This window comes from Amblyomma maculatum, chromosome 11 (assembly GCF_055883805.1).
Source record: "Amblyomma maculatum isolate TAMU_Amacu chromosome 11, ASM5588380v1, whole genome shotgun sequence".
Taxonomy (NCBI): domain Eukaryota; kingdom Metazoa; phylum Arthropoda; class Arachnida; order Ixodida; family Ixodidae; genus Amblyomma; species Amblyomma maculatum.
In genome coordinates, this window is record NC_139354.1 from 32,408,361 (window position 1) to 32,423,884 (window position 15,524).

At 48.6% G+C, this 15,524-nt stretch overlaps 1 protein-coding gene across 1 annotated transcript in view; it reads right to left on the reverse strand.

The window, feature by feature from the left end:
* LOC146173426 (aldehyde dehydrogenase, mitochondrial-like) overlaps positions 1-13,087 on the reverse strand; it is a 32,268-nt gene extending 19,181 nt beyond the window's left edge. The window contains exons 1-6 of the mRNA XM_084584785.1: positions 13,046-13,087; positions 12,483-12,587; positions 11,803-11,943; positions 8,811-8,937; positions 7,266-7,327; positions 4,857-5,099 (exon numbers count right to left, since the gene is read on the reverse strand). Of these exons, the coding sequence (XP_084440911.1) occupies positions 4,857-5,099; positions 7,266-7,327; positions 8,811-8,937; positions 11,803-11,943; positions 12,483-12,587; positions 13,046-13,084 (717 nt within the window). The 5' untranslated portion in view covers positions 13,085-13,087. The remainder of the gene's footprint in view (positions 1-4,856; positions 5,100-7,265; positions 7,328-8,810; positions 8,938-11,802; positions 11,944-12,482; positions 12,588-13,045) is intronic.
* Between the last annotated feature and the right edge of the window lie 2,437 nt (positions 13,088-15,524).

A 15,524-nucleotide genomic window follows, 5' to 3' on the forward strand; every position in this document is an offset into this window, starting at 1 on the left:
TCAAACGGACGGGCAGGACAGGGCAACGGCTGCAATGAAGCAGGAGACTTGAGAGGAGTTTTTCGGCGTTGGCAAGACTGGCAAGAGCGGACAAAATGGCGGACAAAGCGGTACATTCCACGCCAGAAGAAGCGTAGACGCAAGCGCGTGTAGGTTTTCAACACTCCACCGTGGGCGCACTGGGGATCAGTATGGAAAGCAGCACAAATTTCGGCGCGGAGATGACGGGGGATGACTAAAAGCCACTTCCTTCCGTCGTGAAGATAATTGCGGCGATAGAGCAGCCCGTCACGAATTGAAAAATTGAGAGCTTGGCGGGCAAGCGCCCTAGACAAACGTCGACCTGGAGAGTGACTTGAAAGAAAGTCCAGAAGTGTAGATATCCACGGGTCGCGCTGCTGTTCCGTGGCCATGTCGATAGTGGCAAGCGAAGACAAATCGTAGGCGCAGATCTCATCAGACAACGAAGAGGGAGGCAGCGGTGAGCGCGAAAGAGCGTCCGCGTCAGTATGCTTGAGGCCTGAGCGATATATGACACGAATGTCATACTCTTGGAGGCGAAGAGCCCAGCGAGCAAGGCGGCCGGACGGGTCCTTGAGGGACGCCAGCCAGCACAGAGCGTGATGATCAGTGACCACATAAAATGGTCGACCATAGACATACGGACGGAATTTGCCGATGGCCCAAATAATGGCCAAGCATTCTCTTTCCGTAACAGAATAATTTGACTCTGCCTTGGTCAAGGTGCGGCTTGCGTACGCCACCACATAGTCTCGGATACCAGGTTTGCGTTGGGTGAGAACGGCGCCTATCCCAATACCGCTAGCGTCAGTGTGAATCTCAGTTGGCGCATTCGGGTCGAAGTGGCGGAGGATGGGAGGCGAAACCAAAAGACGGCGTAAAGTGTTGAAGGCATCATCACAAGCAGGTGTCCAAGCGGAGAGGTCGGAGCTGCCGGAGAGGAGCTGGATGAGAGGAGCAATAATAGAGGCGAAATTTAAGATGAAGCGGCGAAAGTATACGAGCACAGGCCGATGAAACTTCGTAGCTGCTGCAGTGATTTTGGGCGTGGGAATTCGGACACTGCACGAAGTTTGGTGGGATCGGGAAGAATGCCATCCTTAGAAACGACATGACCTAGAATAGTTAGTCGGCGAGCAGCAAAGCGGCACTTCTTCAGATTCAGTTGGAGGCCGGCGGAAGCGAGACAAGTGAGAACGTCCTTCAGTCGGAGCAGGTGGGATTGAAAATCGGTAGAAAAGACTACGATATCATCAAGATAGCAAAGACAGGTTCGCCACTTGAATCCACGACGCACAGTGTTCATGAGGCGTTCAAATGTGGCCGGGGCGTTGCAAAGCCCAAAGGGCATGACGTTGAATTCATATAATCCATCTGGTGTGATGTCGGTGTCATAGAGCGGTCAGCGTCATCCATTGGCACCTGCCAGTAGCCAGATCGTAAATCCAACGAGGAGAAAAACTCGGCGCCCTGCAAGCAGTCCAGTGCGTCATCGATGCGTGGCAGAGGATAGACGTCCTTGCGCGTGATCTTGTTGAGCCGGCGGTAGTCGACACAAAACCGGAAGGAGCCATCTTTCTTAGGTACCAACACAACTGGAGACGCCCAGGGACTGTGGGATGGCCGAATGACACCACGACGGAGCATGTCGTCCACATGATCAGCAATTACTTGGCGCTCCGAAGCCGACACACGATAGGGGCGCTGGCGCAAAGGTGCGGTTTTGCCGGTGTCGATGGTGTGCTCTACGACAGACGTGCGGCCCAAGTCAGTTTGAGGAAGGTCGAATGAATAAGTGAAGTTCTGCAAGAGGGCGACAAGTTGATCACGTTGCGCAAGTGGAAGATCAGCATCAATAGCATGTTGGAAAACGTCGGAGGGCGTCGAAGCGGTCGCAACATCGTAAGAGCACAGACTAACGTCGAAGGAGGGGGTTGAGTCAGCAAGAGTGGTGATATGACCGGGATCAAGCTCTTCAAGACCTCTAATGCATTCGCCACGGAGCAGGACTGCTGGGCAAGAAAATGGGTTCGAGGCGTAAAGTGCACTCTTGCCGTCTTGAATTTCGAGAACTGCGAACGGAAAAAGGAGGCAGGGATGACGGGAGGCGGCTTCGCAAGGTGTAAAAATTGCAGTCAAAGGAGTTACCCACTCACAAGACAGTGGTACGAGGGCAGCAGAGAACGGAGGAATGTCGGTGTCATGGGCGACGAGAAGTTTTGCAGTGCGGGGAGGGGTATCACAGAAGGGGGCATCACAGAGTGGGGCGAAGGCAATTTGCGCACGAGCACAGTCAATAACGGCTTGATGAGTCGATGGAAAATCGTATCCGAGGATGATATCATGCGAGCAGTTCGGCAGAACAATAAACTCGATGGGGTACAAGACGTCTTGAATGAGCACACGGGCTGTGCAAGATGCGGAGGGGTGAATGCGCTGTGATGAGGCGGTGCGGAGCGAAAAGTCGGAAATCGGAGTGGTCACTTTGCGAATTCGACGGCAGAGCGCTTCACTGATGACGGAGACGGCTGCACCGGTATCGACGAGAGCGAGAACTGTGGCGCCTTCTACAGAAACTTTGGTAACATTAGCGGGACGACACGGAGGACTTGAGGAATTCGAAATAAGCGCAGTTCTTGCCCCCGGAACTGCGACTGTTAGTTCCCTTAACGGTGCTAGTAGAACGTCGCAGCATTGGAGAAAGCGATCGGCGCCGAAGAGAATGTGATCGACGAGTGGCATAGGTTTGGCGATCTTGTGAGACAAATTGAGAACCGGGCGGAATCATTTGCGAGCGTGAGTCGGTATCGTACGGGTAAAGTCGAATGTCATGCTGTGAAGGTTGGAGGCGCTGGCGTCAAAGGCGTGCAACATGGCCCGGCCGACCGCAGGCATAGCAAATCGGAAGGTTGTCCGTAGTACTCCAAGGTTTCATAGGATGTGGGCGGAACATTGAGGGTGGGGCTTGGAACGAAGGCTCAGCATGCGGCGGTGAACGGTAGGCAGGGACCTGCACATAGGAGCCAGACGTGGGCGAAGGTGGTGGCCTAGTTGTTACTTGGGCATACGTGAGAGGTGCCGTCACAGGCGGCAGCACGGGGTTGGACGGCAAGACATCAGCGACGTGTTCTTGCACGACACGGCGTATAGTAGGGGCCAAAGATGGAGCCAGTTCAGGAACGAGGCGGTCCGAGTCTTGAAAATGGGGAAGGAGTGAGATTTGACGTGCGACCTCTTCACGAATAAAATCTTTGATCTGTTGATTCAGCGGGCTCCCTTCAGAAGTTGGCGAACCACCCAGGGCTAATGCGGATACGCCTTCGTCGCACACACTGGAGCGGCGCCTAGAAGCACGCCGCTTGCGGAGCTCGTCGTAGCTCTGGCAAAGCTTCACGAGTTCACTAACGCTGGTGGGATCTTTCGCTACCAGCATCTGGAAGGCGTCCTCAGAAATACCCTCGAGGATGTAGCGGATTTTGTTCGCTTCCGGCATGGCCGGGTCGACTCGTTTGCAGAGATCAACGACGTCTTCTATGTAGCTAGTAAAGGTCTCATCAGCGCGCTGAACACGATCGTGCAAACGTTGTTCGGCACGAAGCTTACGCACTGCCGGGCGGCCGAACACTTCCGCGAAATTCTTTTTAAATGTCGACCAAGATGACAGGTCAGCCTCATGGTTGCGAAACCAGAGGTTCGCCACGTCCGTCAGATAGAATATGACGTTACTGAGCTTGTATGAGTCATCCCACTTGTTGTAGCTGCTTACTCTTTCATACGATGACAGCCAGTCGTCGACATCTTGGTCGGCCGTGCCACTGAAGAGGCAAGGGTCACGCTGGCGCACGACGCCAGAACACATGATCGTGGGTGGAACGGCCGGCAGCGTAGAAGTGGACTCGTCTTGCATGGCGGTTGTAGAGGGTAGTGTACGGCTTCGCAGTTCCAGTTTGGATGGGATCGTTTCCGGCACCTCCGCCAATTGTAATAGGGCGTTTATTGACGCTCAGATGGAGAGCTGTGAGGAAAGGACCTTGCAACGGCGAGTCCAGCGTACTTCTTCTTTGTCTTTGTCGCACAACGCACTGGTGCATGTCGATGGCTGAAGTGCTGACTATCGCAGTACAAAAGTAACAGCTGATACCAAAATTGTTCTCCTTACAGATCTCAATGGCATACTGCAATGCAGTTTTTCCAATCATCTGTAAATCAAGCTGGCTTCTGAAGTGCTATCAGTGACAGCAGTCACCGTGAACTTTTTTCCCTACTTGTGGCAGCTATTCATCACACCATTCTACATGGTACTCTTGAAGCACAATTGCTGTTGTGAAATGTGTAAGTAAATGCTGGTGCCTTTCTTCTTAAAATTTGTTTTATTGCAGCGTAGACTAGCATTGTAATTTTTCTATTACCATTGGTGCTAGCGGAGCAGTCATGCAGTTTTTCGAGCCATGCGCAATTTCTTGAAACTGCCTGACATAAAATGTCATATAGCGTTGGTGTTATTGCCTAACAAGTATCATGATCACTTGTTATGCTTAGTGGATGTCGGCCTTACAAGTAAATATGCTGAATATGCACGACTCATTCTTAGGAACAGTTATCCCGCTAGCGCATAACAACGCTCCCGCCCCGCGCCAACATTCGTACCCGTGCGCCTTACGTCAGCGGCGCCCTCAGCGAGGGGACCGCGCAACTTTACTCGACGGCGCCGCTCTATTGTTAGCGCGGCGCGTTGACAGGCACAGAGTATAAAGGAGGCTATGGTCAAGCTTATCTGCGGCCACATATGCGGATGCACTCACTTGAATGCAAGGGAGAATAGAAGCGTGCCTCACCTCTGTGGATCCTGTGAAGGCCACCTTGTCGAGGTCCGGGTGACCCGAGATGGCGGCGCCCGCAGTTTCTCCGTAGCCCGGTACGACGTTGACGACTCCGGGCGGGAATCCGGCCTGCGCCACTAAGTTGGCCACCACGAGCGCCGTGAGAGGCGTCTGCTCGGCGGGCTTCACCACCACCGTGTTGCCCGTGGCCAGCGCCGGACCCAGCTTCCAGGACAGCATCAGCACTGGCACGTTCCACTGCGGCCCGCATAGTCTCACAGCCTCGTCCCGCACAAATGGGGTACACGCAGTCAACAAAAGTCCGTCTCTCGAGCTCATGAGCGCAAAGGCCGGTCCGAGACAACGAGCAGTATCAGCTCCCCTCTGCGTCCACCTGTGTGAGCTTTCCAACAGGAAACTATAACCTTCATTACAGTCATGTCATATTCAGTATGCCTGTGTCACGAAGCATTCGCGTGCATAGTCCGAACTACTGCGCATGCGTGATGCGTACGTGAGCAACGTATGGAGTCGCTTCATGTAAGAAATCTTATCCGCCTTTCAAGCTTACAGCCTTGAGAAAGCAATTGTACTGTACTATAGGTCAATTATATGCTCAGGGTGCCACAAAGACCTTTGAAGCGCGAAATTTAGCACGGAAATTTACTTCTGTACTTATCTGTGGGACCTGCATAATCCGTCTCATTGCCTGGCAGCGCATGTAGGTAGCGAAGAGATCCTGCTTTTCTAAAGATTGTGCGTGATCTTGGTGTTCTAGAATTATTGTGGGAACCCGCATGTCTACCGAATCGGGGTTAGAAACCGCGTGTATCGGAAAATTCTTGCTTCTTGCTTCAAAGCCGAAACATCGCACCCGCATGTATATACCTCTATGAATCCTTTGAAGTATTCGCCACGAAACCGACCCTCTTAATTAAAGGCAAAGACGCGCGAACAGAAAATCACTGCGAGGAGCCATTCAGCGCTCTCGATACGCCAGCAAAAGTTCCTCGAATACAAATTACCAAGTCGCCTGAAAACCGCGACGGCGTGGAAGTGACTCATACGTTATCGAAGTTCCCCCGTTAAATAGTGATGCGCGTGACGACGGGTGGTTGAGTGGACGTTCACATGTCAAGGCTGTCCTTGTGCTTGTCTCGGTCTATGGGCTATACAACGAGAAGATGCAGCCTCTCTGTCAGTGAAAAGAGCATTTTAGAGCCACTAAAGGGGCACCGTTTATGTATTGAACAGAGACTATGCGACTGTGGATCCAATATCACTGCCACTCCGCGAGCCACTTTCGGCAGCGTATGCACCGTTTATGTATTGAACAGAGACTATGCGACTGTGGATCCAATATCACTGCCACTCCGCGAGCCACTCTCGGCAGCGTATTGCCATACCATATCCCGTAGGTGCACTGGAGCAGACAACGCTTTCAGCGAGTTAAACGGCGATTGTGGCTGAAAGATATCTCCGAACGCAACCTAAAGGTAACATACACTCCCTGAGGCAAGAAATGATTGTGGGAAAGGTAATTGCTTAGTGTAACTGTTTTCATACCGATTCTTACTTAAAGGTGTCTGTAAACGCAACCTAAAGGTAACATACACTCACTGAAGGCAGGATATAATTACAGTGAAGGCAATTGCAAAATAAAAATATTCAGAAAAAGAAAATAGAAAACAGGAGTCGAACGCATGTTTAAGTGGTATCAGTGAACAGATGCGTGGTGTTGTTAATCCATTACGCCACCAAAACTTTTTTTTTCCTTATTGCCTAATTTATTATCAGATTTTACACATATAGAACATTACACACATACGACGGCAACAGTGGGCTTTAAATGCGTTCTTATTCGTTTAGACAATATATCCACTAGTTGTCGCCTGGTGGCGCTGCTCTGAGGAATCACGCGCCAGAGTCCGAGTGCTCCTACGGGATATGGTTTGCTAATACACCTCTCAGAGGCATAGCCACATAGCCAACGTATTTGACGGGGCACATGTAGCGTCCTCGGGTCGATGGAGTTTCACAGTTCCCGGACAATAGTTTTGATGTTGCTATACGTCCTACTATTAATCAGCTTACTGTTTTTGCAGTATGGGTATTGTTATCTCTCTTATATTTTACCTCTCTACATTGTACTCTTTCTTCGTACTGCTCGTTTTCGTTTCTTTTTTTTTTATTCGTATATTCATAGTTTCGGTGTTATATGCCTTGTTCCTCTCAGGCACGTATGAAATCAAATGAAAGATTGCGTTAAATAAATATTTCTGCATTATTTATTAACGTCGAAGAATTTGTGCAAGCTTCGAAACCGGGATCAAGCGCAGCTCTCTGTAAATCTACAATGCATATGCCAGATGCCGAAGCTGATAGAAAAGGCGTTATGGCATATGCCTAACAACATTTACTCACAGGTATGATTTGGCCGACGACCCCGACAGGCTCACGTCTTGTGTAGGCGAACGTGCTTCCATCTGCACAGATGTGGACGGATCAACGCTGACGTGGGGCCACCCTTAAAAAGCAACCCTTGCGGTATTTTCCACTGGGTCTTCTGTTGTGACAGCCCCATTCGGGGGGGGGGGGGGGGGGGGGGGGAGAGTTGCCTTGTGAAGCCGAGCAGGCCTACAAAGAGACTCGAAGGATAATGTCATAACCATGGTCGCATCATTTTGAGATATACTGGATAGCGGGGACTATAGACATAAAAAACATGCCAAGAACATCTCTTCAGCTGTTATCTACAATTCCCATGCTCTGGTTTTCACGGAGTTCCCAAGCGCCGAGAATGGGAATCTTGGAGGAATGGCGGAGCAGCCTCGTGGGCTGCATCAACGATGACTAAGCGGAATTGCAACGTGATTGTGCCTTCGTACACTCCGAATGTGGTTCCACATAAGCTCCAGTAATAAGTGGAACTTTCAACAACGTGTGCTGAACTGGAATAAGAATGTAGCTCCGGACGTCACCAGCTGCGTTACCGCATGTATAATCGCCCTCACATTTCCTCCTCTCTATTTTCTGAGGAAGGATGTGGACAACATTTAATAAAGCATTACCCCCGGTAGCGGCAAACAGATTCACTAACACACCCTGAATATCATGGCTCTTTGCCTGACCACGTACACAGACCAGTGCTGCAATTGCCCCCGTGTAAGTGAACAGGTTCGCATATCCCTGTTACACGTGAGCATCTATGTATACACAAGCGTGCTCTACATACAGAGTCTTGTATAGAATACCTTAAGGACAATGCAGCGTAGGTGGAATGCTAGACTGGCAATTCTGGAGGAGACCTCGGAAAATGGGAATAGAAAACAAACGCAAACCTCAAGGTATACATCGGCCTCATTATAGAAGAGGTCAACGAAAGCATGTGCTTATAATAAGGGAAGAGGGGCCGGGTTGTGGTTCTCTTATTCTATAAGAGAAGCGCAATTCAGGCGTATACATATAAAGCACATATTAGCCTGAAAGCTTTTTCAGCAGTTTTTCTACCGAACTGAAGAGCGCGAGCAGTAGACAATCCATGAACAGAGAAGACGCAGAGAAGGCAAGGTCAGGCGACCTTGTCTTCTATGCATCTTCTCTGTCCGTGGATTGTCTGCTGTCTGCGCTCTTCAGTTCCGTAGAAAATTATGAACCAACTAGGTCCAACCGAGATTTTATTGAAGTTCCTTTTTCAACAGTAGCACGCCACCTTGCTCACCGTACATTCCGGTGGGCAACGATACAAAACTAGACAACGGGGTACACTCATGGTGTGACGTTACTTTTCACGTTTTTTTGCTTTCAGAACCCACGGAAGACTATCCATCGTGCTGGCAGTGGCAGTAAAAGCAGTTTTGGCGTACGCCACAAATGGACCCAGTATCTGACCCGGTGCACAGCACTCCTAGCTCCTTCAAGAAAAATAATGATGAAGAACTGCAGGTACAGCAGAGCGCAGCAGCTCACCCATGGGTATCGTTTTCCCGTGAACTTTATCCGAGAATCCAGCGAAGTAACGAATGGTGGCGATCGAAGCCATAATGTCCCCTACAGAGCTTGTGAAGGGCTTGCCGTTGTCCAGGGTTTCCAAGCTCTGCAAAGGTGCAAGCTCAGATCCCAAAGCGACAAAGGAAAAGGAACAATTGGGAGCGAGGCTTCTACATGGGGCCAGCCTTACCAAAATACGAGCGATCGCCACCTAATGTGCCCAAGTCACATTCACTATAACTTGCGCTCATGCATTAAGGCACTCATGCATTAAGAGTTCAACAAAAATTCATGCCCTAAGAGTGCATCAGAAACACGGTGGCCAACTTTCTAATGAAACTCATCAAGAATGCATAAAGAAAATGTATAGAAATGTTAATGTGCATGATGAGAAATGTAATCAACATTTATTCAGAAACTCATTAAGCTTTTTTTGTAAGGGATGTAACAAACAGCGAATCCCGTTGAGTTGAGAACGATATAAGCTGCCATCGAGCTCCTGTAAACTTCTGCGAACACTATTTAAACTACGGTACGGTAAAGTGATGCTGCTATTTGTGGCTCGATGAACACAAATGGCGCATAGTCTCTGCCGTAGCAGAGTTACATGCGTAATATGGTGGATTTGTGACCCCCTTGCGTTTTAAAGCGCAAAAATGGCACAAGCGCCAAGGGCACAACAGACAAAGGGCGTTCGTCTGGCTGGAGTATAAAGAGTAGCGCTATTTTACCACCATTAGGTTTATTTGGTTATTATGCCTATTTGGCGGTTATTTCACCAAATTTAACTGCATTTTATACGTCGATGACACTATACATTATATAGTTGCGACAGAAACATAAATGATCTAATCACAACATTGAATGCTGAACTTAGAATTTTAGTTGATCGTTGTGCATGTAACCTGCTTGAAATCAATCCTAAAAAAATTATTGTCTTTTATTCGCATCTTAAACAACCGATTAATATTGATCCGCTTTATTTGGATACCCACATCATACCCCTTTCTCCTACATTTATTGGTGTCCTGCTAGACGGACATCTCAAATTTAACTTTCACACTGAATCATTATACAAAAAGAAAGCCGCTTTTAGGGTGCTTCTTCGAACACCTCATTACTTTCTGCAACATAGCCTTAGGGCACTTTATTTTGCCTTTATTCACAGTCTAACGTACTGCATGCCATCTTGAGGAACTACGTATGTTACTTATAAATGTCAAGCATCCGCCAGTCACAAAATTATTCAGTGTGAATACTTACCTTTGCCTCATCCACTGCCTCAGCCGCCCCTTTATAGGGCCAAGAACGAGCATTACAAACTCCATCACACTGATGGACCGCGTCACGGCGTTGAGCATTTATCTCAAGCATAGTGATCGCGGCAGGATGGTGCAGTCCCCATCAAAAGTGCACATCCTGTGGGATTTGCATATAAGGAGTTCAGTGGGGCTTCCGAGCTCATCTGTAAGTTCAATGCTTGGATGGATTAAGAACACGAGGTTCATCCGCTTTCTTGAGGTTAGGGTCGAAGATGCGTAACTATTCACACTGCAGGTCTTAGAAGGCATCTAACTCACCGCAGCGCCTTTTAGACGCTCTGGGACTCAGGGAGGCGCTTGGGTTGTTTACTTTTGACGCAGACTGTACGTGGCTCCCATGTGGGCCCTGTTTTTGGAATAGCTGAGAACATGTTCGATTCGTTTCGAACAATTTTAAGCATACAGTGTATGTGTAAAATTGTATGTTTAAAATCGAATAGCCTCCTATCCGGACAAATCAACTTAGTGCTTCGAATATGAGGCTATTCGATTCGGTGCTCGAAATTTTCGAATATTAGTATACCCTTACTTGTAACTAGAACGTATTCAGCTTGCAGTGGTGCCGGACGTGCATCGTCGGACTTGTATCGGTACGAGAGAGTAGTATCGTCAGAAAACACCACGCTCGAAATCAAAATCTGGCACGGGAGGTAAAGGCGACAATCAATGAAGAACTGCATATTAAGCATTGTCTTACGCGCATAATTTCAGCCAAGTATGGTGAGATCAGAACCATGACGACGCCTTTGTAATGGTATTAACTTACTGTATTGCGCGCTTTTCAGAATCAGATTGGCTGTCCTAGAGGATAACGAAGAGGAATTCATTTAGATTGTGAGTTGGGAAGACTTTAGAAGAAACATGCATGCGCTAGCCGTCTCGCAACAGCTAAGCAAAACATGCACTAGTTAATTTTTTCCAGCAATTTTCAAATACTTATGATTTATTTATAAAACATGCGTGCAAGGGTATGTGTCGCGCCAAGAATGCGAGGAGAGCGCTTACATGCCCATACGGTTGAGAAAAGTTTGGTACGCACTTAAACTGGTTCCACATACGTTTCGCTTATAAGTGGAACCTATGTGGAACGAGATTAAGAGTGTAAGAAATTGTTGGCTGTTTCAAATGTAGCATGTTTAGTTAGCAATACCGGCAGCGCGTGAACTCAGATATGATTGATTTAATTTGTGTTTTTTTTTTCGTTATTGCTTTTGTCAAGCTTGCTACTGGCAACCGCACGGAAACCGGCTCGGCAAGCGCTCAAGTACCCGCACTTGCTTTCGTGATTGGTACGGGCAAACGCCATTGGGGGCTTTTAAGGTATCTTTAAGACTTTCACCTGTGTGCGAAAGATGTGCTGAAATTTTATTTCTGACTTTGTTCTAAGAGCTTCAATGTTGATGCACGCGTACCGAGTGAGATTCATTTCTACGCGATACCATTTTTGTTCTGGGTGCGGCGGTGACATTTGTTATAGCGTGCTCGACTACACGCCACTTATACACCTCTTATTCATCGGGAAAAGTAATTGTAGCTCGCCATGATAGACACACGTCAAGTGCTGTGTATACTATATACGACTGATCTACCCATAGGTAGCCCTCCCTCAGCGGTGAATAGTTGTCCAAACAGCGACTAAAGTGTCTCACCGCGATGTAGTCGAGCTGCTCCTCCATCAGGTCGGCCAGTTTGAGGAGCAGTTGCCCTCTCTTGGAAGCGTCCATGGTACGCCATTCCGAGCCCCGGGCGAAAGCAGCTCGTGCTGCCTTCACCGCCTTGTCCACGTCCTCCTGTGGGCAGCAACGACGCCTATGCAGTCACGCTCAGTTCGCTAATACGCGGCCGCTCCGGACTATAGCTACAGAAAGGAGCAGAGTTCAATCGCTGCAAAAAAGGTCAGAATTCACGTATTCCCATAAGCGTCAAGTTGAAAACACTGGGCCCTTTAAACTACTTAGAGTAACACAGGGGGCCAGATGCATTGCAGCAGGTAGGTTAATGCTTTTGTTTTGCTTGCCTTTGTTCTTAATACTTTCTTTTTTGTAACCAAGAAATTATTCCTACTTCTCTGATAGAGGCCCCTTCAAAATTGTGCAGCACTGAAAACAGAGGGTTATGCTGCAGCTCAGCATATGGCATAGACTAAGTTTACGGGTTGTTGACTCAAGCCGTGGCAGGAGCTATAGAGGACATACTTGGCCGTCTGGAAAAGAAATCCTCCCTCCTGCGCCCACCGGCAGTAAACGTACGTGGGCGGATTTGAGCAGCCGTCTCTAAGGACGCTGAGGGACGTAAAACAAAATTTGAGCGCTGGAAGATTGGCACTCACCTTGTCGCCCTCTTGCACGTCAGCAATTTTCGCTCCGGTTGCTGGATTGTAAGTCGGGAAGGTTTTTCCCGACACCGAGTCGACGAACTCATTGTTAATAAAAATCTGTCACAAAATATAGAGTGTTACTCTCTCATCCACTCACAAAGACATGTCACCAAAAACTGGATCTAAAGTGGTTTCCAGACGGTGAATGACGACAGAGAATGTCGTGATGATCTTCAGTTTATATAAGGATGACAGAAACGTTTCGCTACACCGGTTAGAGGAAAGTTTACGCAGTACAAATAACAAGATATAGGAAGGTGAAAAGGAACACGTGTAAAAAAAAACGTTAAAGACGTCTTCCACTTTCGGTTGGTGGATAAATACATGCACTTTGCATAAATTAAGGCTAGACGTACTTTAACTGCTACGAAGGCCACTCTTTCAGTTCTATAAGGCAAGATATCTGTCTTAGCCATCAGCCGATAAGACACTGTCCTTCGTCAAATATTCGATCTCTCCAATCAAACGCTCTGGACTGCTAATGTAAACGGGAAGTTTGTCTAAACAACACATACCTTGACGAACTTCACTTCAGGGTTGCGTATGGGCGGCATTTTTTTAAGCAGGCCAATACGAACTATCCACGGACCAACTTTGGAGATAAGAGGGCAGCACTGTTTCGAAGCCTCACTGTTGGCCTGAACACAGTGGCCAACTTAAGCCAGCCCAGGAGCTTAAATAGACATGGCCAGGACTGGGGCTGGCTTGCGCAATGAGCCCACGCCCCGCCCCGCTGGCACCTCACATGATGGTTGCCCTTGGGCGGAGGTCTTGTGATGAATGACCCGCTGTATGAAAGGGAAACATACGCACACAGATAGGCGCCTAAGGACAGATGAAGCGTCAGGAATGTATCGCTTCACCGCAGCGCGCCTTGTCATGCAAAGGGCGCGTCGTGTTCGATTCGCTGCCGAGGCATTAGCATGCGATGCAAATAGCGAACTTATCGAGGGAGCAGCGAAGCATTATGGGTACGTCCACTACACTGAGTTTCTCTTCGCCGAGCTATGTCCTCTAAAGCACCCAGGGTGTATTGTGCGGAAGAGAAAGGGCTTCTAAAGGGCCGCTCTGTCTCGAGGCTCGGTGGCGCCATCCGGCGCCCTTCACCCGACAGGGCGCATTGTCTCAATGAGTATTTTTGAGACAGCACGGGTCCTTGACGGCAACAGGTTTCGGTGCTTCGTTTATGGAACCGAATAGCCATACTCTGAAAGGACCAATATGTGCCTTTTCAGATTTTCCTTACTAGAAGGAGCCCTTTTGCCATTGGACTGGGGCAGCAGGGGCTGCACTACAATCTTAATCTGGTTCCACATATAGGTTCCAGTTATAAGTGGAACTTTTAAAAATGCTCTCCAAAAAGTTCCACTTATAACTGGAACCTATGTGGAACTAAACAAGATTAAGAGTTTATTGCAGCTTAGGGTGTAGTACACGACATAGTATACAAATTCCAAGAGCCCTGTGGAATCTACACTACAGAAATGCGAAAGCCTGAGTGTTGCTAGTGCACACGGTGCATCACGTTTGCTGTCATTATCAGTATAAACTAAATGCAAAGTCGTTATTATTTCTAATGCCAGTTTAGAAGTGCACAAAGTTGGGCAAGGGATAGGAGCCTGTCCCTGTCGTTCTTTCTCCGTCCTTGTTTCCAGTTTGCGCTTTTTTTCAGCTAATGCCATCATTGTCATTATCATTAACTGCAGTGTCATTGTCGTCAATACTATCATCCTCACTCTAGACGAGGAGAGTGCGCGTTTAATGATCCTGGCAGTGGCGTAGATGATTAAAGTGTTCGGCTGAGGATCCGAGTGATGGAGGTTCGATTTCCGGTGGAGGCAAGATTTTTATTTTCCTGATGATGTAATTAGTTTCCGCAGGCACCCAGAAGAGCTTCACGTGCCGGGGCGGATTGGCAGTGGTGAGGTCAGCATGCAAAATCTCTATATCGAGAGTGGAGTTTTGGTTGGCCTGTGTAGGGACGAAGAGGGTTGGATGTGCCGGGCGATGTATGTGTTTGAGGTGACCGAACGAACGCCGACAGTATGAGCCATTAAAGGTTTTCGCTTTAAAATTCACATGTTCTGAGCGAAATACAGACAGTGAAAATATCTGAAGACCGGCTTACATGAAAAGAATCGCTATTTGCAACTGTTTCACAACAGCCGGACCGGGTCCTCAGAGCGGCCTCCCAGGCCTCTCAGGTGGTGAGATGCTGCTGTCCCTGCGGGGGAGGATCCGCCAGAGATTGAGGGTGGCGGGGGAGTGTGTTTTGCAAAGGGTGCAGGAGAAAGACTTGCTGAGGGTTTGGTGCTATCGGGACCTAATATAGGACGAGGATAGGATGGTTCGCAGAGGCGGCGAAATAGTCTCATAGTGTTTACGAGTAATTATCTCGGAAGAAGTGAGGTGAGGATAGAGCTGTCTCTTAAAGGCCGGGAGCCTTGAATGAAGCATTGAACGTGTGCATACGCTCCCGAGAGAACTCCGACTTAGGGACCGCTGTGCATGGCGTATTATATACCTCGGGCTAAACAGTTTGCGGCTTCGTTGCCGGGGTTACCCGAGTGCGCAAGCACCCAGAAGAATTTCATGTGGCGGGGCGTATTGGCAGCTTGTGAGATCAACATGCAAAATCTCTATATCGAGGGTGGAGTTTTGGTTCGCCTTTGTAGGGAGGGGGTTGGATGAGCCGGGCGATGTATACGCTTGTTTGGGGTTGTCCAAGATGACGTCTGGGGTTAAGTGAGTAGAGTGGCGTGGTGTTGCTTAGCTGGCTTAGACTGTAGGGTCGATGATATGCTGGAGTTGTCAGGTTCGTTTGGTGGACTGTCACAAATTTGCCCCTAGTTGAACCAGCACAGCATTTTGGGGGATCTGTGACTGCAGTGTGCCCAGCAGCTTTTTCAGAGTGCGGTGAAGTTTGTTCTTTTTCCAGCGTTCCAAGAGGATATGATAAGATTCCCAGAGATGGGCTAGTCTAGAGTCTAATGT